Source organism: Euprymna scolopes, chromosome 9 (assembly GCF_053919585.1).
Source record: "Euprymna scolopes isolate OS-2025 chromosome 9, ASM5391958v1, whole genome shotgun sequence".
NCBI classification, from domain to species: Eukaryota; Metazoa; Mollusca; class Cephalopoda; order Sepiida; family Sepiolidae; genus Euprymna; species Euprymna scolopes.
This window is the reverse complement of record NC_136490.1, coordinates 82,663,210-82,687,447: the sequence shown is the minus strand read 5'-3', so window position 1 is coordinate 82,687,447 and position 24,238 is coordinate 82,663,210. Positions and strand designations below refer to the sequence as shown.

General features: G+C 35.4%; 1 protein-coding gene across 5 annotated transcripts in view; it reads right to left on the bottom strand.

The window, feature by feature from the left end:
• LOC145284732 (putative sodium/potassium/calcium exchanger CG1090) overlaps window positions 1-24,238 on the bottom strand; it is a 554,458-nt gene that overhangs the window by 11,441 nt on the left and 518,779 nt on the right. For 3 of the 5 annotated variants that reach the window (XM_080133667.1, XM_080133671.1, XM_080133674.1), the window contains one exon: window positions 5,738-5,884. The exons of the other annotated variants lie outside the window; for them this stretch is intronic. In XM_080133667.1, the coding sequence (XP_079989793.1) occupies window positions 5,829-5,884 (56 nt within the window). In that variant the 3' untranslated portion in view covers window positions 5,738-5,828. The remainder of the gene's footprint in view (window positions 1-5,737; window positions 5,885-24,238) is intronic. 5 annotated transcript variants of the gene reach the window in all.

Here is a 24,238-nt window from a genome sequence, read left to right as displayed (position 1 = left end):
ATCACCCTGCTTCAAATGGGATGATAGAACGCTTCCATCGCCAATTGAAAGCTGCATTACGCGCTTACCCTGATCAACAGCGATGGAGCGAGTACATACCGGTCATCCTTCTTGGCTGTCGGGCATCAATCAAGGAGGACCTGGGATATTCCGCAGCCGAACTGGTCTATGGAGCACCTCTATCGTTGCCAGGTCAGATGCTGACCCCGATAGAGGATATATCAACTGACACAGCTCTATATGTCAACAGACTACGAACTTATCTCAGTAAGCTACCGCCGATGCACCCTAGGGAACAGACCATTAAATCTTTGGTTCCGAAGGACATAGCGACATGGACTCACGTGTTCCTTAGAAAGGACGCAGTAAAAGCCCCCCTAACTCCACCTTACACTGGCCCTTATCGCGTGCTTTCACGCACTGATAAAACTTTTATCCTAGACATTAGTGGTAAAAAAGAGACAGTATCGGTAGATAGGGTAAAAAGAGCCTTTCTGGACACATTAACACCTGAGCCACACATTCCTCCAACATACACACAGCATAATCATACACCTGAGGTAAATGTTCCACGTGAGAACAATTATGTGACCACTACACGTAGTGGTCGACGGGTACATTGGCCGAAGAGACTTTGCAAAACAGTGTATTTCTGTTGAAAAAGAACATTTTTTCTTCTCTCCTTTTTAGAACAGAACGTTTTGTGCAAATATTCCAACTTTTCACAGAAAAGTAAGAACATTTTTTTTTCTGCAAGAAAATAACCTAAAGAGACGGACATTTCTTATTGTATTTTTCTTTCTGCTATTTGTTCTGCTACCTTTCTCTCTGTCGGCTTTCAGCCTAAGCAGGGGGTTATGTAGCAGACACAAATGGACCCCTTTTCTTCTCGCGCATTCGCTTCCTCTGAGTGAGTGATGAGGCGCTAGACTGTCCAATCTGAGGACTTGCGCACGAATACAAATTGACCCCTAGGGACCAGACAGCTTCCGGTCCCAGAAGAAAACTCTCTCTTACGCTACCAGCCTTCGTCGGTGCTAGACGCCTGTTCTCTTCGCTGCTCCTACTAAAGGTATTGACGACAGCCGCGGGTTGTAACTACCTCGTAAGGCAGTGGAGACCCGACTCTACTTTCTTCCTTCAGTACGCTTTGCAAATAAACCTTTCCCTTGTTAAGTTGAAGAAGTTGTTTGTCATTGTTCATAGAATTGTGTTATTTTATTTTATTAGGGAAATTCCCTAAAGGGGTTGCCCACTCGCTACTGGAAGGCTGGATAACTCCCGTATTTAGTAACTTTTTAAATTCTGACTGTGCTGCGTCTAACTTAGAACTGGAAAGTTGTTTGGCTTTAGCGAAGACTGGTACGTGGCTGCCTGTATCAATCCTATGATACACTCCACCATAGTCTTTGTTTGTGTCGCTATGTGGTAAAAGCACATTATTATATTTACCTATTACTTCTGTAACATAATCCGCTAGGTCTATTTTGTTAATCACTACAGCATCGGGTTTCCGTTACTGCATTGACTGTAATTTCATGCTCCATTATGTTATCACGGATGGATCTATTTTTACAATCCACTATAATGTTAAATTTGTTTAAGAAGTCAAATCCTAACAAAGGGTTAGTGACATCTGTGATCACGAAACTCCATTGAAAAGATCTTCTCAAACGGGGTATCTTAACTTCGAGGTTTGTCTGACCATAGCATTTTATGCTTTCACCGTTAGCGGTAGAGATATGAACAGGAGTTGGCTCCAGAGTAATTCCATTTACTACGGAATGTGGTAAAATGGAAACACTGGCTCCTATATCTATGATAAAATTGACTTTAGACGCTCCTATTTTAGCAGAAACTTCTAATAACGGCGGCACTACTGGAGCAAACACAGTCCGACTTTCTAGTTTTCCGAATCACTAGGGGCGGGGGAGGAAGGGCGCGAGTTAGGCAGAGTCTGTACTCTTTTTCTTTGGCCACTTATTTTATATACTTTTTTTAAATATTTTCTTGTAAACTTTAGTTTTCTGTGTGCATGTGTGTTCAAATTTTTTTTTTTTCCTTTTGGTGGCATTTCTGTGATCGTGTAATATTTTTTCCGTGGTATTATTTATTTATTTTGCTTATCTTGGACCCTTTTAAAACGTTGTGTTTCTTTTTTTTATTTTTCCGTGGTAACCGAAGTTTTTTTGTTTTTTTTTAACCCACCTCTGCTGGGTGGTCTGGTCGCTTACGGCTCCAAATTGTATTTGTTATATAGTTTCATTATTATTATTTTTATTATTCTTGTATTTAGTATTAAAAGTGTGTCTTAGAGTCTTAGAGAGTCTTATTAAGAGAGATGTTACGTTCTGTGTTCGTGTTATGAAGAGATTCATATATATAAAATGTTCATACTTAGAAGTGTAGAACCTCTTAGAGTGAGGAGACAGTGTTGAGACAGTCTTAATGTTCACATTGTAGATATGAGATGTAGAGACATTGTGTATGTGAAGACATTTTAAAACACAGGATATATAAGACATATAATGACAATTTCACTTTACCTTTTGTTAAAATTACAACACAAAGACGACGTTTATAAAAACACATGACGCGTTTATTTCCATGAACTGGTCGGTGGTTTTCTTAGTCAGGAATTCAAAGTTTTACATTCTATGTTTCAAAGGTGACCGTCTCGCTTCCAGATGTTCGACTGTCCATCTCTCGACTCCAGACTGTCGTCTGTCGTCCTCAGACTCCCTCCACTTAACTCTAAAGTTTCTAACTATATCGAGAACTTCCCATTTTCCATATACATCATATACATGTTAAAACATGTGTCTTCTTTCACGTGTTCTGGAAATGCGTGTCCAAAACTTTTTCCTTTGTTTACAAAAGGAATTTTAACCTATATTTCCAGTAACCTATATTTCCAATATGTTAAAAACATGTTTATTAAATTATCTTATAGTTGCAGTCTTCAATTCAATTTCATAACAGAATTGACAAATGCACATTCCTTTTCTTAAAACTATTTTATCTCTAAGCTAAACAATGGTTTGTTTTTACATTCCATTTTCTAATTCTCTCTCGTAATCTATTTCTAAACCTAAATTACGAGGTTCGAATTTCGTCTATTGCTATTTCATTTTCATTTTAACTAAATCTCTCTATTTTTATACTTACATGAAAAGGGGACAGCCCTTATCATGTAACACTTACACCATGGCTTACCTGTACAAGCCTCCTCCGCGAAATATATATGGGCTCTACATATCTTTGGCTGCTGTTTCTTTCTATATGGGCATAGGCCGGCTGGAATGGTTTCACTAGACTGTGTGGTGGTAATATGATCGTTTGTCCGAGCTCGACTCTCAACCGCCTGAAATACTGATGTATTTTCTATCAACGGCATCAAGTTGTCGGATAGTCGACCCAACTCTGTTAACGGCATTTCAGTGTGGGATGCTATTACTGGGGTGGTTTGCTTCGGAAGTGCGTGTATGAATTTATGGCGCATTATCTCGTTGCTTGCCCCTATTCTATGTGCGACCGTTACCATCTCCTGGAGGTATAATGACGGACGACCAGCTAACGTAGTGGTCATCATCAACTTCTCCAGGAGTTTAGGTCTAGTCTTTTCATATGCAGATAACACAGACTCCTTTAACTTCGCATAGTTTAGCGACTGCAGAATTTCTGGAGGTATATTTGTTACCACTTCAGGTGGCAATGCGCTGATAATCGTATAGAACTTAGTATTATCGCTTGTGTCTGAGATGGAATTGAGCTTCTATTATCGAAAACCATCCCTCAACACTCGTCTCCATAAATTGGGGGATTTTCACGTTAACCTGTTGTGTGTCGATTATTATTATTACTAATTATTATTATTAATTATTATTAGTTATTATTATTACTATTATTACTACTGTTCATTATTATTAATTATTATTATTCCTATGATTATTATTAATTACTATTATTATTTTTTTAAATTTTTATTATTATTATTATTTGTAGCTGCGACTAAATGAAATGGTTGGGGGGTGATAAGCAAGAAGAGAGAAAAGCGAGTACTCACCAGAGGTTAATTTCAGCAAGTGCTTGGAGAAATAGCATCAATTAAAATTTATATATATATATATATATATATATATATATATATATATATATATATATATATATATATATATATATATATATATATATATATATTTATTTACCAGTGGTGAAAAAAACTGGACTAGAGTGCTCAATGTGTAGTCAGAGCAGTATATAGGAAATTTATTACTGTGAGTCCAGAATGAGTTTACAAATTGTTTCAGCTAGAGGAAAATCCTCAAAGAGGAAAAATCCAACTAGCATCGTCAGAATTCATAGATGGACTGAGTTATAAAATCAAATAAGAATGGAAAAATCGTAGATGAAGGGGAGTTAGAGAAGAAGGGGGGAGTGGTAGGGAGAGGACGTTGGAATTTAAAGTAGTAGAAGTGTATACAATAAGAGAGGGGTTTATAATTAAATATTAATTATGTGTAAATTCTTATATACGTTTTTATTTAGTTTATAACGGTTTAAAATTAAAAGACGCTACTCTTATTTATAACGGCATAAGTAACAGTTAATTTAAAGGATCACCATGGCAACAGGTTGGAGAGTTAATGTTAGTGAAGGAACGGGTTGAAAATGAGGTTTAAAGTGATTTAGCCGGGCGGGGAGAGATTGAAAGATATTTATTGTTTATAAAATGGAAAGAAAAAGAAAAGGAAAAATAAATTAATGAATTATACTTTACAGGTTTATTTTGATAGTATAATGGTAGGTAAGAATATCAGTAAGTAAATAAAATAAATTAAAAATTAAAATATTAATAAATAATTGTTAATGATAAGTAAATAAAATACGCACACACACACATAAATACTCATACACGCGTACACCTGTACAATGTACGGAGACACATCAATGGGGGAGAACACATGCCTAAGTATATATACAAAAACCATATATTATATACATACATATACAAATAATAAATATACATACATATACAAATATAAATATACATACATATACAAATAAATTAGCCGGGCAGGTAGAAATTATACGTTACAGGTAACGTATAATTTCTACCTGCCCGGCTAATTTATTTATTCATTTATATATATATATATATATATATATATATGCGCGTGTGTGTATGCATGTTTTTGTGTATGTATATATGTGTATGTATGTGTATATATATATGTATGTATATGCATGTATATGTACACAGTAATACATTTCCTATATATATATATATATATATATATATATATATATATATATATATATATATATATTTGTTGTTACAAAATAGTTTTTAAACCAGATTTTATTTTAGTCATTTATCTGGTGAGAAAAAGAATGTTTATTTTTTTTTACTGCTTATTTTTCTTGTTTGTTTTTTTTTTGCTTTATGTAGCATAAACCGTTCCACAAAAATAGCAAAAAAATATATATTATTGGCATTTTTTGGAAAGCAGATTTATATATACTTTTTTGTAAGGTTTTACTGTACTCAGGGAAACTGGTCCGTCGCGTGTTGATGCTTCTATCGTTTCCGCATGTCTGAGAGAGATTTCTTCTTTGTATCTCCCTCCAGGACAGTCCTCTATTCCGATTGGCTGAAACCTCTGGTGACGTTGAGAGAAGAAAGGAAGGGAAAAGTAGAAGAGTAAGGAGAAAGAGAGAAATAAGGGAAGCATACCGTAGCAGCATCATAGTAGTAGTTCACTACAATTCCTCTGTGGGAATGTTAGTTCAGGTTTCCTTTTAGAAGGATCCATGTTGTACATGGTTTAACACGGCGGGAATGTTGTCGCCCAATATGGTATATTTGAGGACTTCATGGTCTCTGGAAAAAATAGGAAGAATTTCCTATAATCAAATATATCAAGCCAAACACTGTAGAATATCCTCATTGGGATCCCGCATTTTGCTAATTCCTACCCTCTGATGAGAAGGAAAGTTGTGGAAATTTTTAATAGAGAAATAATTTTTATTTATTTTTTATTTATACCCATTCAACATCTCCGCATTTAGGTCAAGGAACGCATTCCTTGACCGGCAGGTCACTTCTATTATCATCATCAGCAGCTTAGGTATAGTTCACTTTCTAGCAGCCAGCCCCTCTCCTACTCTCTGGAGAAGGAGGAGGAGGAGGAGGAGGAAAGGGTTTTGCCCGTTTTCGTCAGTTCGAATCTAGCCGGCCAAGAAGAAGGACGCTATTCGGCTCTGTCAGATCAGAAAGGATTCTTGACGTTAAATTCCACGTTTTTTTTCTCTCCTCCTTTGGAGAAAGACGTTTGTTTAGAACTAAACTATTAACGTTATTTTATTCTCAGTCATTATAAGACAAGGTCTTCTTATTGTCAAAGGACTAACGAAGGAAACTACCATGTGTTGAGGAGTTCTTTTCTAAGAAGAACAAAATTTAATTTCGCCGACGAGACGAGCAGAATATCGCCCCTAGAAAAGAAATCCCCTCTTTGAAAGATTTTCAACCTTCAAATCTTCCATAATTCAAGAATTTACCCCTCATAAAGCCTACCAAAGCGGCTTTATGGTCTTCTCTCCCTTTTGAATTAAAAGGCACAAGAGCCTTAACAAAGGAAATTACTTCTTTCTCCCATTTTAGGTCAAAGAAACTTTTTGTTTGTCCTTTCGGAAAAGAAAAAAAAAAAGAACATTTTGTCAAAGAAAGACTGAACATTTTGTTAAAAGGACTGTTTTCCGTTTTTTATATGTTCTTTTCTTTCAGCCTTTCTTGCAAGTAAGGATTGACGTCTTTTTTTGTATTTTTTTATATGTATTTTAAATGTTTCTTAAGGTTTTTTTTAACCCCAACCTTGGGAAATAAAGGCAATCGATAACTTTTTGTTTTAATAAACTTGGATCATTTTAAACTTATTCGGGTCTGTATTTCTTTTGCTCATTTCCACTAGTTACTCTTTTTCAAAAAATTTGCCATAAATGCTTTTTTCTCCCTTTTTTTCTTTCCTTTTGTTACCATGAAAAGCGGATTTTGGTGACGCACCCAAAATTTCCTCAAAGTATTTATTTGAAACTCCGCGGATTAAGGACTATCAACTTATTAAGTGTTTCCTTTTCAGATTAAATATGTTTTTAACTCTTTTTCAAAGTATTTTTAACATGTTTAATTAACTACTCGCTCTTATATATATATATATATATATATATATATATATATATATATATATATATACGGCGGCACTTTGAGAGGGTAAAAATAAATAAATAAATAAATGAAAGTTAACAAAAATCTGAAATTTTATGCCGAAAAGGTTGTAACACATCGGGACTTTTAGAGATATCATAATCAGAAAAATGTGTCCTTATTTTATGAGCAGCACACGTCAGGGGTGCCATTCAAGAATAGAAAAAAATAAATAAAAACTAACAAAAAAATTGGAATTTTTTACCGAAAGGTTGTAAAACACCGGAACTTTTAGATGGATTGGAATAAGATAAATGTGTCCATATTTTACGAGCGGCCCATGTCAGGGGGGGGGGCGGTATTTTGAAGAGTAAAAAGAGAAAATAGAAAAAATAAAAAATAAAAATAAATAAAAGCTAACAAAATATCTTAAATTTTATACCAAACAAATCTTTAAAAATCGGAACTTTTGGAGGCATTGGAATCGAAAAATATGTCCCTATTGTACGACCGGCACATGTCAAGGGGCGGCATTTTGAAAGGTTAAAAGTAGAAAATAAAAAAATGAATAAAAATAAATAAATTTGAAATTTTGTTACCGAAAAGGTTGTAAAAAATCGGAATCAGAAAAATATGTCCCTAATTTACGATCCGAAAACCGATTGTTTTAAATTTTTCATTATTGGTAAAAAACAAACTCAGTAGTCTCTTGCCTTTATGTTGGGTATATAAACAGGGGTCTGCTGGGCATTGTTTAAATTGTTGTTTAATCATATAATTATGAAATACTGTATTCCAACACTGAACACTCTGCTTTAGACCGTACAATAACGTGTTAAGTCGCCACACGCTATTTTTATTTTTAAATATAAATCCCTCTGGAGGGGTAATATAAATTTCACAGTCTATTGGGTCATTCAAATACGCATTTTTTACGTCCATTTGATGGATGTTTATGTCATATTGCGATTCGATTTGCAATAAAATTCTGATTGTGGTTAGGTCTGTGGTCGGTGAAACTTGTAGAGTACTAATGATAAATTTTTATTGTTTTAACACTAAAACTTAAATGATAATAACATCAAAATACGATGTAAATTTATTTTATTTGTAAAACAAAGTTTTTAAAAAAAGATGTATCAATTCTCTAGGTAACCTTGCCAAGAAAGCAGTTGAATTACATGTTCCAAAAAATGTTGACAAATTAAACAACATTTTTGCCAAGAAAAATACTTTCAAACATCACTGATAATTACATTATACAACGGAAAATAAGCAACAGAAAAATACGTAATTTTGGAATTGTAGAAATATTCAGCAAGTACGGAATAAAAATCGATTGTAAACAGATTTTATGATCGTCATATCAGGGAATATAATTTTAAATGGGAACTAAGCGCTACACTTCAAATACTATTTAAATGGCTTTCTATTTGATAGTTTAAATACTGCCGAATTTCTGTCAAGTTTTGAACAATCACAGAGTAATTGATTTTTTTCAAACTATTAACAAAATTTTATAATCACTGACGTATTTATGATTAAACCGAAATTTATTTAGGAAAACGTCTACCTTAAACCACTAACCTAGTTCTAAAACAGATCCTTTGTTCGATAAAATACATGCCTATTGGCTGATCGGAAGGGGCGCGGTGGATTTCTAGAAAGCTGATTGGCTAACTAGAAATCCTCAACATATATAAAAACAAGAAGCAACCACAGAATTTGCGCATAAGCCTGACGAATCCTATAGTGGATGAAACGCAGAATATTCAGTGTAGCTTAATCGCCATATATATTTTATAAATTACTAACTAGCTCTACCTACGTATTGAGCACTTTTGAAGTAAATACTTAAAGTTTACGCATAAATCTATACTTTCGTATATTAGGTTTATGTGAGTAAATGAAGTAGTTATATATATATATATATATATATATACATACATATATATATATATATATATATATATATATATATATATATATATATATATTATTGATGGGATGATGCAAAATTTTTTCCCGATTCCGATTCAATTACCGATTCTGTCCTAAATTCCTGATCCAATACGATTCCCGATTCTGATTTTTTAAAAATTTCTAAATATTTAATTAGTGATTTTTTTCGAATTACTGTAAAACCTTCTCATGTCTGCATATATTTTTGTAAACAAAAAATGCACTTAGTGTGTGTGTGGGGACATATATTAAATATACGAGGGCGGATTCTAAATATTTGTTGGAGATGCCTTTCCAATGGACTATCTCATGACGTCACTTCCTTTGGTGACGTCACTTCCGATATCGAGTACCGGTGCGCGGCAGTCTAAGATTGACAAGCGACCAAACAGGTCGGTGCACACGCCCAACCATTGATAAATTGTATTACTACACTCACTTTGTCTGTAATATATGTGAATACATGTTCGTTTCGTAAAATCCTGTGTTCCTTCGTTCTTATTACCATTTAACCCCATAACAACTGGCGACGACGGATTCGGCTTTCACACGAGTGAACTCCACAAAAAAACAAAGCAAAAAAAAAAAATTCTAATTTACTTCAAAAGAATGTCGGATTTACAAGCTAAGAAGTCGGCTGGCAATTACGTGCTAAAAACAAAATAACAAGAACAAAAAGAAAATGAACACATGGCAAAAGTATCGACTAAATTGTAAGTTAACCTATTTGTCTCTATATTTAAATTGAAAATAACTATACGAAACGCATTTTTGTAATGTCTAAAAATTAAGTTGATTGCCTATTGAAAGAAGAAAGAAAAAAGAGAAAAATATTGACCCAATTTTCACTGCAAGAACAATTCTATCGTAAAATGTCAATATGCAAATTTGAACATTTTTTTTTCAAATGAAGTGAAAAGTTTTTTTGCCTTTTTTTTGTGCTGCTAACTTATGCAATATTTTAACGAGAGAGAAATGTTTCTTTTTTCCCTTTTCGTTTTACTTGGACTAAATGAAATACGTTTTTTTCATTGAGTGGAATTTTATAAAATATTCTATTTTTAACTATCGGTCCTAAAGTAAAAAACTTTTTTTTTCTGCTGCGTGGGGACAACTTCCCGCACACACACAAAAAAAACAAAAACACGGTCATTTTGGTTAACTTGCAGACAATTCCACAAATATTTTTATTCTTTTGCAACTGTATTATATCACAGTACATTTTTTTTGTTTTGTTTCGCAAGTAAAATTTTTTTCCACCCTCATATTGGGTTATCTGTAAGGTTTTTACCAAGAAACAAGTGATAAATTGATCCCTCCTCATACGCACACACTCACAGATAGGACATTTTCTTTTTTATTATTTTATCTCTCTTCTCCAGTCAAAAAAGGACATTTTTTTTTTGTGCGTTTGGAAAAAAAGCCATTAAAAGATGGAGGACGTTAATACAGCTAATTAAAGCTCAGATGGATCAGCAGCAGGAAGCTGAGGAAAATTTAAAAGAACGTGATAAACAGCTCCAGTTACAATTTCAAGAGAGGCAACAAGCGTTGGAGGAGAGAATGCTACTTCAACAAAAGAGACAAGAAGAGTTATTGTTAAAAATATTTGATAGAACAGAACACAGGGACAACAGTTTTGCTTTTTCCCAAAGTGCAATATGGAATGCTATAGAAACGTTCAACTACCAACCAGGGTTGGATGGGACGTTTGACGCTTTCTATTGGAGATATGAGGACCTATTCACTATGGATTGTCAAGAGTGGAGCAACACTAAGAAAGTTTGCCTACTTTTGAGGAAATTAGGGACCACAGAATATAGCAAGTTTGCGGATTATATTCTCCCCAGGAAGAAGAGTGAATTGAAAAGTGTTGAATTGATAAAGTGGTCAAACTTTTATCCGAACTGTTCAGCCCGAATTCTACGCTCTTTCATAGAAGATGGAAATGCTTGAACCTGCAAAAAAGCGACGACGATGATTACCTAACCTTCGCATCCATGGTAAATAAACACTGCGATGATCTCCGTCTATCTGACTTATCGGCAGATGACTTCAACTGTTTAATTTTTGCACAGGATCTAGTCTCATCCAAAAACGCTGAGATTAGACAACGTGTTCTCTCTAGACTTGAGAGCAAACAAGGCCTCATCCTCCAGAAGTTGGTCGAGGATTGTCAACGGGTAGTCTATGTGAGGAACAACTCGAGGAGTCAAGCGCAACAGTTATTAGATGGACGACCTTCAGACCGGAAAAATACTCACTCCGAAAAAGCAAAGCTGGAAGTAAGAAAACTCAGGCTACATCTAATAAGGACCACCCAGTCACAAGACCCGGATCCCCTACAAGCCCGTGCTATCGCTGCAGCAGGAAATATTGGTCGAGTCAATGTTTTTACAAATGTAAGTACTGCAACGAATGTGGCAGGAAGGGCCACAAAGTGACCTAGTGCAAGAAGAACAAGGTCAAGAACAGCATCCGACAGACTAGATTCGACTTGGATTTGGATAATAACCGGTGCAAATATGTCACAGTTAACATCGCAAATAAAACTGTGCATCTACAATTGGATCAGACCTGTCCATCATTAATCTTAAGACATAGAAAAGGCTAAGGAAACCAACCATGTGGAAGATGAACAAGTCAGCTCGAGCTGTGACAGGTGATAAAGTCGAATTTGAGGTAGAGCTCACACTCCTGGTGACCTTAAACGGCATTACTAAAAAAGTGAAAGTGTATGTACATAGGACATCCGAAAACCTCTTTGGTACTGATTGGATGGAGTGATTCGAATTGTGGGACCAACCTATGAATAAATTATGGCATAGGGTAAGAGACTCGTCTACAGAAGCGCAAGAATTGAAGGACGAGTTAAAAGAGGAATTTCCAGAAGTATTCTCACAAGGACTAGGAAAATGTACAAAGGCTATAGCAAGATTCGAACTAAAAGAAAACACTCTGTCCGTTTTCAAGAAGAAACGAAATGTCCCAATTGCAGCAACAGAGAAATCGAAAAATAAACTTCAACAGAATCTGCCAAAGGAGTAAAAAAACTGAAACTGCAAAGCCAGAAGCTAAAAAATCCGTGTCAAAAGAATTCCCCAAGCCAAAGCAACAATTTCTACACGTGTATAGGATTACACCCAACCCGAACACACCAACAGCAGTCTCACCTGCAGAAATGATGTTTGCGTGGAAAGTGAGACATGTTTTTGACAAGCTCTTACCTAAACAGTCAAGGCCACTAATGTAGCCAGTAACGTTGGTGAAAGTAACCCAGGTGGAAGAGTGTTTTTCAAAAGTTATAAAAACAACACATCATTCTGGGAGGTGGGTACAATTACTAAGAGAGTCGGTGACATAGTATATATCATCCAAGGACCAACGTATACCCACAAACGTCACCAGAACCAACTAAGAAGATGTCGATTAGCTGAAACCAGCGACAGTCAACCATTGGAAGATGAGCCGATAGACACTGTCTTGAACCTCCTCATCCAACACGGCGGTCATTCTGTAAGAGAAAGTTTACTGAGCCATTGATGGTAAACCCTAAAAAGAAGAGGTACTGAGAGCTTTTATGAACAAAAAGCTTGGGATTAATGGACTATCTCGTGGCGTCACTTCCTTTGGTGACGTCACTTCCGGTATCGAGTACTGGTGCCCGGCAGTCTGAGATTGGCTCGCGACCAAGCAGGTCGGTGCACATGCCCAACCATTGATGAATGGTATTACTCGACTCAACTTTGTCTGTTCGTTTCCTAAAATCCTGTGTTCCTCCATTCTTATTACCATTTAACCCCATAACAATATTTTTCTCGAATTTTTTCCGTTCGATTGATTGAAAATAATGAAACAGCTAAAGATACATTTCTCTTTTAAAACAAAGCCGATTGGCATTTGTCATTGGTTCGCAAAATGATGCAAAAATTCATAAACAATTGAAAATAATTAACGATTCTTATGCAAAATAAAACGGTATAGGAACAGTATAGTTAACAAAGTCTACGCTTTATTTTAAACATGAGTGTCTAAATAACATGGTTACTATATAGAAAACAATTATTAACTTAACAACGGATATGAATGCATTCTTAACTATTCTATATGTTCTCTCTATCAAAGAATGTTCATGTGTTTACTCTAATCATAAATATTTGCCCGGTTTTTACTACTGACAATGTTATAGACATGTAGTAGATTGATTTGTTTTAATGCAAAAAACAAAAAAAAAAAAAAAAAAAGCGAAAAAACGAAAAAAAAAAAACGAAAAAAAAAACAAGATACAGATTATAATAGAAATACTTTTTACTAATATTGTGAGAATTTTAGACTAACACCCTTGGCTAAAATTATATTTTCGTTTTGTTTTATTCGACTTTCATTTTGTTTTATGCGATTCCATATGGACACCTTGAAAACCTTGCTGGAAAAAAAAGAACAAACAATTATTTTAAATTTAAACTTTCGTACATAAATTTAAGCTAATATAATGAATAATAATCATTTACAGGCAACTCTAACATTGTAGAAATGTTCACTAAGCCGAAGTCTAACTGGCAAGGTTGTAAAACTATGCGTACTCGCTTAGAGCCCCCCCCCCAAAAAGCTTACAGAATTTATTTCCATGAGGAAAATAATAATTTTTGGTTAGTGAAGTGAATAGTATCAGTAAGTAAAGAATTGCCTTTTAGAAAGGTTTTATTAACTGTAAAATACACGTACGCTCTTGAAAGGATCGAGCGGGAAAATGAAACAGAGGGCGCTTTTATTATGAATGTCAATCCCAAGGGGGATAACTCTTAACAACAAATTAAATCATAACATTTTCCCCGTCCTAAAGTATTCAAGTAAGGGGTAATTAATTATAGACAAATTTTTTTTTTTTTTTTTTTTTTTTACAATCACATAAGAATCATTTTATTTACAAATAACATATGAACCCAAACTGCAGTTTTTTCAGTATTTAGTCACAAAATCCTTATATTTACTAGGGAATTGTCAAACTCGGGATGACCTCCGCACAGATTGGCAGGAATGCTGATTTTCAGTATTATTTTTTAGTGAAATCTGATTTTCTTCAAGATCAGACGATTGATTTTTGTCTTCCTCATGACCAATGTTTTCATTAGTAGAAGGTTCAAATAAAGTCTCTGAAGTAGTAGGATTATTATTAGAGTTTTCTTCATTTGATGAGTTTGGAGCTAAGTCTCGAACGTTGACAGTGGTTTCAGTACCAGAAGGTAGTTGAACATAAGCGTAGTGGGGGTTGACATCTATTAGGGTGGCAGGCGTTACAGGAGGGTCATGTTTACTTGTTTTAGTGTGGTTTCTAATATATATTGGGCCTGGTTTAACCCAAGAAGGAATTGAAATTCCGGAAGCAGATTTACGACTATATTTAAAAAGTCTATCATGGGGAGTCATATTAGTGGCAGTACAAAGTAATGATCTAATTGAATGAAGTGCGTCCGGTAGTATGTCTTCCCAATAAGGTAGTTTCATTTGATTAGAATGTAATGTTGTTTGAATGGCCTTCCATAAGGTACCGTTGAGTTTTTCAATCTGTCCATTACCTTCAGGATGATACCTACTTGTTTTAGAAGTAGCAATTCCTTTTTTGTGTAAAAAATCCTTTATTTCTCTTGCTAAGAAATCAGAAGCACGGTCAGTATGTATCATGTAAGGCAAACCAAAAATTGAAAAAAGTTTGTTTAGACAGTGGATAATGCTTTTGCTTGTCATATCTCTGCAAGGAAAAGCGAAAGGAAAACGGGAATACTCATCAATTAGAGTAAGTAGATATTTGTTGCCATGTATAGAAGTAGGTAGAGGGCCTTTAAAATCAAGATTTAATCGTTGAAAAGGTAATATGGCTTGAATGAGAGTCCCTCCATTGGTATTGGCGAATTTGGGTTTCAGTAATTGACAGGATGAGCAAGAGTCAGTAATATTCTTAATTTGATCCAAAGTAAAAGGGAGGTTCCTCGTTCTTATAAAATGGCTTAATCTTGAAACACCAGGATGACATAATTGTTTATGTAAATCACGAAGATCTTGTAGATTGTAAGTAAGAGCAGAGATGCGAGAGAATGTGTCAGCAGCAATATTTTCAGGTCCAGGTCGATAAACTATAGTGAAATTGTATTGGGATAATTCTATACGCCAACGACATATTTTGTCATTCTTAATTTTAGATTTTCTTTTATTGTCGAATATGAAGCTGATGCTCTTCTGATCTGTGATGACTTTAAAGTGCCTGCCGAGTAGAAAATGTCGCCACTTACGGAGAGCTTCTACAATAGCGGCTGCCTCTTTTTCTACTGCATGGTGCTTAATTTCGTTAGTATTGAGAGTTCTTGAAAAAAATGCAATAGGACGACCTTCTTGATTTAGTGTTGCAGCAATGCAATAGTTACTAGCGTCCGTTTCTACTTCAAATTCTTTATTTGGATCTACCGTTATTAAAGTGGCGTCTTTTAGATCATTTTTCAATGTTTGAAAAGATTTTAATACAGATGGAGGTAGTGGAAATTCTTTGTTTTGATTTAGTAATAAAATTTTATCAGAAAATTTTTTAATGAATTTGCAGTAATAGGAAAACATTCCAACTATTCTTTTTTGAGATTTAAGATTCAGCGGAGGTGGCATTTCGAGTAATGGTTTTAGTCTTTGATAATCGGGAGCTATTTGATTATTTTCTATGGTGTAGCCGAGTAGAGTAATAGAACTAGAAGAAATTATGCTTTTATTTTCATTTAAAGTGATGTTATATTGTTTAGCAATTTTGTAGAATTTTTGAAGATTGTAATCGTGTTCTTCTTGATTTTTCCCACATATAGTTACGTTATCAACATACACAAAGGTATCGGTTAGATTTTCTTTTTCTATAATATAGTCTATGCTCCTCTGGAAAGCACTTACTCCATTGGTGACGCCAAAAGGAAGACGAGTAAATTGAAAAAGTTTGCCACTTACTTCAAACGCAGTGAATTTACGATCAGCATGATTTATAGGTATTTGGTGATAAGCAGATTTTAGGTCGAGAGTAGAGAAGATGTTATATTGAGCGATGTCGTCTACCATCTTATTGATATTAGGCATTGGGTAAGCGTCTAGTTCCGTGAATCTATTGATGGTATCGCTGTAGTCGACTACCATTCTTTTCTTATGATTCTCATTCGAAGTTACAAGAACCTGCGCTCGCCACGGAGATATCGAAGGTTCAATTATGCCTTCTTTCAACATTCTAGCAGTCTCTTCTTTTATGAATTTGTTGGCGGCAAAAGTGTAACGTCGGGATTTTGTCGCAATAGGAGTAGTATGAGGAGAAAGATTAGAAAAGAGAGGAGGGGGTGGAACGTTTATGGTAGGAAAAAAATTATTCGTGTTTATAGCTCCAATTATAAGTTTGTCTCTAGGACCGTCGAATTTAAGTGTTACTTTTTTATATTTTTTTAAAATATCTTTTCCGATTATTAAATCAATGAAAAGGTTTTCAATGATTTCAATTGTTATTCCAGAATGGGTTTTATCTTTCAGTATTAAATCCACGACAGCTTCGCCAGTTATTTTAGCATGTTGATCGGAAGCAGCCAGAGCTATAGTTTTGTTTTTAGGTATTGTGAAGAGTTCAAGTTTTTTAGCAGTATTTTCATTAATGAATGTTTTTACACTGCCGGAGTCCACCATAGCGTTCACGAAGTGCCCGTTAATTTGGCATTGAGTGAATGTGACATCTTTGGAGTTAGTTCCTAGTCAGGATAGAGAAGGTGAGGGGTAGTCAGAGTCGTCATAAAGAACAGCAGTATGAGTGTTAGAAATAGAAGATTTACACATTTTAGCCCAATGACCATTTTTTTGCATTTTTTACATTCGGCGTTTCGTGCAGGACATAAATATCGAGGATGACGTGATTTTCCACAGAAAAAACAAACCCCTTTTGGATGCATATTTTCTTTAGTCACAGCTATACGATTGTAGCCCGAAGGATTATTTGTAGCTGCTACAGTAAAGTTATTTGCGTAGCTTATCGAATGCTTTTCTGCTTGTTCAAGAGATCTGGCCGTGGCATATGTGTCTTGTAAAGTCAGGATGGGTTTTTCTAACAGTCGTTGTCGGATGGACGAAGAAGAAATTCCGCCGATGAAAGCTTCCCGAATGTATTGATTTTTGTTTTCTTCAGCAGAAACCGCTTCGAAGTTACATGTTTTGGCAAGCATTTCCAATTGTAGTATGAAGGCATCTATATTTTGTGTTGTTTGTTGCTTCGTCGTCATCAATCGATATCTATTATAAACAATATTTTCAGGTTTTAAATAAGCGGCGTCCAATGTTCTTAATGCACTATCGTAGTCGGTTTTATCGCTTATTAAATCGAAAACAGAGGCTGAAATACAATTGATCAAGGCAAAGAAATTATCTGAAGTGTTTTCGATTAATCCGTTATTATGTGAGCGGATATAATTCTGGAGGGTTAATTTCCAATGCCTATAGGATTTTTCGGAATTAGGGCATGTAGGTTCCACCTCGAATCTGTCGGGACGTAAGATTCGATCCATTATTATTTTTTTTTTTTACAGTTAATAAAATTGAAGTGAATAGTATCAGTAAGTAAAGAATTGCCTTTTAGAAAGGTTTTATTAACTGTAAAATACACGTACGCTCTTGAAAGGATCGAGCGGGAAAATGAAACAGAGGGCGCTTTTATTATGAATGTCAATCCCAAGGGGGATAACTCTTAACAACAAATTAAATCATAACAATCAATCGCTTAGAGCCCCCCCCCCAAAAAAAAAAGCTTACAGAATTTATTTCCATGAGGAAAATAATAATTTTTGGTTAGTATTCTAAAATGCTACAATGTCTCTGAAATGAAAAATCATTTTACGTCCACTTAGTATTGCTCAAGCGTTTCTCAACTAGGAGGATCAAGAGATCTGACTTGCTGAAGGAAATATAGTTGACAAAGTAGAGCAACATCTTATTAAGAAGGAAACTAAGTGGCTGGAAATTGTAGCTAGATTGCTGGACATCATCATGTTATGATGTTATGATTTAGATCTCGTTTTGACTTGGGGACGCCATCATACTGTCTGCCACGTGTCACCGTGACGACCACCACTCAAGTTTCATGATTCCTGACCGCTTTGGGGAGAAACTGACTACGTAGGGATTCACGCTACGATCGCTACCATGGCATCAAAGTCGAGGCACATGATCATGGTTACCTCCACAAAATTACGGGCAAAACGCTTAGATGCCTTACACACCGTAGCGAAAACAACAACCCAAAAGAAACACAGTTTTCTCGACATGGAGGCAATTTCTTCATCACTAACCGTTTGTCTACAACTACGTCCGCGTGCTTGCTATATTTAGCGAAGCCAAGGAAAAGACAGGAGAAGGACCACCAGCCTCGCCATCACCACAACGCTACGGCTGTCGCGACCAATGCTACTACTACTACAACGAAGGCTTCGGCGCGCCTTCTAACAACAACAACTATCGCTATTGACACACGATTATAACCAGCACTGCTGCTACTACCATTACCAACGAAGGCTTCGTCGCGCCTTCTAACAACAACAACTATCGCTATTGACACACGATTATAACCAGCACTGCTGCTACTACTATTACAAACGAAGGTTTCGTCGTGCCTTATAACCACAATAACAACAACTAACAACAATCTGCCATCTTCACCCCAAGGACAGCTCGTTATTATTCTGTGTTATTTATTAGAAAATAAATTGTTGAGTTCGTTCAAATCTTAATCCTGTGTTGTCTATTCTTTTTGCTTGTCACCATACGCTTCGTAACATAACAATCAGGTTTCTCGCCAAGCAGAATCTGGCACTTCGGGGTCATCGGGAAGACATCCATAATGATGAAAGAGATAAAGAAAACAAAGGAAATTTTTTAGAATTGGTAAATTTATTGGCCAAGTATGAACCTGTGCTCCGTGAATATTTGGTGAAAGTTAACCTGGGAAAGAAAATCTTCTTATCTGTAATCAAAAATTCAAAATGAATCGGTGAGCATTTTGGCAAAGCAGGTGAGAAAGAAAATCATCGATCAGATCAAAGAAAGCAAATATTTTTGCATAATTTTTGATAGCATTCCTGATGTATTTCATAAGGACCAGATAATGCTGCGCTACGTAAAAATTGACGAAAATAAAGTGATAGTGGAGGAGTCATTTCTCCGCTCCATCGAGACAAAAGGTAAAAGCACGGAGGACATTTCTAAACTGATTTTGATAGAACTGGAGAACGATGGGATTCAGATTGGTGACTGTATTGGCCAGGCATTTGACAATACTGCTATTATGGCAGGCCATCGATCGGGTGTGCAGAAACGAATATCTGAAATCAACCCAAAAGCTCTATTCGTTCCATGCACTAACAATTCATTAAATCTGGCTTGTGTACATGTCGCTTCTGTAGCAGTTTACTCTGTTACATTTTTTGGCATACTGGACCGGTTATTCTTGTTCTTTTCTGCATCTACACGTCGCTGGGACGTCTTGATTTAGTTGACCAGTTTAAGTATTAAGCGGACAATGGAAGTAGTCGAGCAGATGCTGTAAATGATGCGGTAAAAAATTATTGGAAGTCGTCATTGCCCTGGAACATCTCCCAGAAGAAGGAGAAAATACAACCACAATCTCAGATGCATCTTTAATTCTCAACTCGGTATTGTCGTTTCCGTTTCTTTTATTTCTAAGCTTTTGGAAAACAATTCTCCCAGAAATCAATGATGCCCAGAAGTATTTTCAAGAAAAGGGGCGGCAACAAAGTTCTGTCAGGCTGATGTCGTTGCCTTCTTCAGAATAGAGAAAAGATTGTAGACACTGCAATAAAAAAAGACTTTACTCTGAAATGGGGATAAACATGGAGCATCTTATCCGCAAAAAGAAATGAATGTGTGGTGAACGATTGACTGATGCAGCACTACGGTTTCATACCGAGTTGAGATAGGAAATGCTGTCTGTCATAGACAGGTTAACTGAAGAAATATCTTGCAGATTTCAACAAGTTCACAATTTTGCAAGTAAATATGCTTTTCTTACACCATCATATCTGCTTGATGATAATTATTATTGTCAGCTTGGTGAAGTTGACGAAGATATAGAAAAAGATAAATTCTTTGCCAAAAAGGAAGAGATTACAGTATTTTGTGAAAGCTTGAATTATTGAAGAGATACCACCTTGGGGATTCTGTTCCTAATATTGTAATCTTCCTTACCCGAGTTATTAACGTTGCCAGCTGTGAGCGCTCTTCCTCAAAGCTGAAGCTCGTAAAAAACTACCTTTGATCAAAAATGAGCCGACAAGGCTTACAGACTTGGCAATCCTCTCCATAGAGAGGGAACTTGTCGATAGAGTGAAATTTGATAGAGTTGTTAATACCTTTGCCGAAAAAAAGTATGTTTGTAAATTTTCAATCGACTTGATGCCTTGCAATAGTTCCCTCACAAAAATAAATTTATGACCTTATTTTCAATTCATAAATACATTCATTAAAAAAATTTAAACTATTTTTATAAAGGATTGAAACATTATTAACAACAACAAATTTCTTAAATTTCGCGCTTAAACCGAGTGATTACGCACACGAATAAATGACGTTTTTTTCTCTTCAGGAAGCTCGACCTCTTAATAATAACATTATGAAGAAAAAGGAAAGAAAACTACATCGGAATATCCTCTCTTTGATACAGCCATGTTTTTTGGCAAAAATTCGGATTTTAACAACAACAAAAAAGTAAATAAAAATGATTTTATCATTTCATAACATTTATTATATTTGTTTGTGTAACCAATTAATTTAATTATTATAAATTATAATTTGAATTATACGTTTTTGTTTTGAGAAAAATATTTGGTTTCTTTTATTTCATATTAACGTTTACATAATTCCATTCAGATTAATGTTTACATACTTATTATATTCCAATTATTGAAAAGAAATTGTGAAATTAAATTAAAATTTTAAAAAAGGAGAATTGTGTAGACATTAATCTGAAGGGAATTGTGCAAACATTAGTTCAATGAAAATAAATATTTTGAGGGCTTTTTAGAATTTTAAAGGTTTTAACAGGTTGTCATATGCCAGCAGCGGAGGGGGGAGGGGGTGGATAAACAGGTAATCATATGTCAGCGTAGGGGGGGGGAATGTAATTATATGCCAGTGGCAGGGGGGGGGAAATCATTATATGCCAGCGGGTGGGGGGAGGGCAATTATATGCCAGCGGGAAGGGGGGGGAATTTTCTGACCACCCCGGGCGGCAGAAACTGATGCTACGCCACTGGTTATTGATTAAACATGAGCAAAATACTGCCTCCTTTCCCCTCAGGGCTTGGCCTCCTTTATGTTCAATAACTCTTGCCACTTCACATGACTTATCTTGTCCTCCTCTCTAAAATATGTCACACCTCTCGTGTCTTTTTCTTCTCCTATTTTCCCCATGCCGGTAGCAGAGAGAGCACACCTTTTATTTCTTTGTGAGATTGCTTGTAGCATTACTACTACATGATCTATTTAAAGAAAATGTTTTCTTAAACATATTTTTAATCAAAGATTTTTAAAATATTATTTGGAATTTGTTTCTTGTTAATTTTAGTTTATTGCCTTTCAAGTCAGATGTGATTTATTATTACCGTTTGTATATATTTTGCGCTGTGTATTTCTTTGCGGCAGTACAATTACTAGATCTCCATTCGAAGTGTCATTGGAAGAGATATCACCTGCATTTATGCTGGGTGCCTATTTATCCTGTCTCTTTTTTATTTTCACAAATATTTCACTCGAATTCTCTGAAGATATGTTAGAACAGATTATCAGTGGGCCTGGTCCCACTTTGGGGCACAGATCTTTCATATGGCATTCCATCAATTGATATATTCTGTGTACTGGTAATTTCAGTCACACACCCCACTCCATACTGTGTCGTACATCGTTCATATGAAGCCTTTACCCACACTTGGTCACCCATCTTGACAGCCTGCTGTTGATTTTATGCCAGCGCTGATGTTCCATTGATTCCTTTCAGTTGTATGCAGGATAAACGATGACAGGTCATCCTTTCATGTTATGCTGTACCAACATATTGCTTCCAGTATACACCATTTTCTGGCTGCAATCCTTCTGTGACATTACTTGATGATGTCGTTATCAAAAAGAATGTTTGCACAGAGGAATCAAAGTTGGCTTTTTCACTTATCTAGGAAAGTTTTAAACAAGTTGCTTCAAAAGGCAAAGTCATTATTTGTCAGATTTTCTGTTGGTGCTGTTTCTTTTAAATCCGCGGGCTACAGCTTGTTCCTGGCGCTGGGGTAGGTGCCCTTCTGATCGCTGTCTCCTGAAAGAGAATACTCAACTGGAATGTTACGCCTGATAACTAAGTCATAAATTCTGTATACAACAAATAAAAATTCCAGTTGTCAGTTCCTTGTTTTTATATAAATTATATTATCAAATAAAACTTCTAAACTACAATGTTCTGTATTATATAGTGGAATTAAATTCCGAATACATTTTTTCAACAAGACAATTATTTACAGTTGAATGTAACAGTTAGTTAAAAAAAAAAAAAAAAATCTATCTGGGACAAACAATTCTTTTTTCTCTCTTTCTTTTAGTATTCCCGTTGACCTAGTCGTCAGTGAGAGTGGGGTGAACGAGTGGTGTAGGAGAAAAGATTTAGGCAGCTAGGAGTTTTTTCAAACTCTAGCAAAATTTGCTTGTCCAGTATTTGAGTAATTAAGTAGGTCAACCAATCAATAATCCATAAAAATCCCTTCTTCATCAATTGTTCACGTTACGTAATTATGCAATTTACCAACAACAAGTTACTCACACTGTGCCAGTTCCGGTCCTTGACCTCAAAGGTCATCCCAGCTTTTAGTGAACCCAAAACAACAACCCAATACGATTCATTGTCAAATAATTGCAATATTATTATTATCTGAATGTTATTATCGTTCTTATATCGGCTCGGTAGAATTTTAGAATTTTAGATTTCCTTTGCTTTAATTTGTGTCATGAACCAGCAAAGACAGCTGGAATTATCTAGTAGCCTTCTATATCAATAAACATGCTTATCAGGTTTTTCTTTAATTATTATTGTCAAGTTCCCTCTATCAAGGGGTTCAGGTACACTGGTCAGAGTACTTTTGTGTGGCAGAAACTTCCACCAACTTTTTAATTTCCTTTTTCACACTGTTTTTTTTTACACAGTCTGTAAGCATCGAGATGACAATGCAGCATACTCCTGTCTTGTCCCTAAGTCCTGACTTGGGCTTGGCAGGATGAAAGTCTAAACCACACGTTTTTAATACATGCTTATCCATTGACTCAACATATTTTTGTATTCTAATCTATGTAACTTTTCGCACCATGCCTGTTGTGTCTGTATAGATAAAATTGATTTAAATTGTAATGCAAAAAGTTTCTTATAATCAAACAATGGTTACTGATTTTTCTTCCTATCTAGCATAACCTAGAAGATGGATATCTATGCAACATCATACAATTATAGCAGTTACATAATTATGATCTATTTTCTTTGGTACTAGCACGTTCTCACTCACAGATTAATACATGATTTAGTAAGAAGGCACTCATAGAGTAATTCATTGATAAGAACACGGTTTGCATAGGAGGATACTTTCACCGAAACCTTTTCCAGTGATTTATGAAACAATCTTTGTTTAAACATAACCTGATGTTATATTTTCATCATCGTTTCTAGAGATGTCTATCTATGTCTATCCTTGTGGCTATGTCATTAGTAAACGTTTCATCTGGGCTGACGTTATCCACCTGATAGTCAGGGACCTGAACCTCGGATTAACCACTAAGGAGGCTGTCCTATCAGCAGGTGCAAAGTACCAGGGCTGCTGTATTGCCATTTGGTGAATGGACTCTGGACCATGCAGTAGTTTCTGGTGGGGACTCTCGATGCCCTATTAGTGGATAATTGTTACGGCTTTACCTTATCATGTGCTACAAAAAAAAAAAGAAAGAAAATTTCCTGTCTTTTTCTCTCTTACTTCCCCT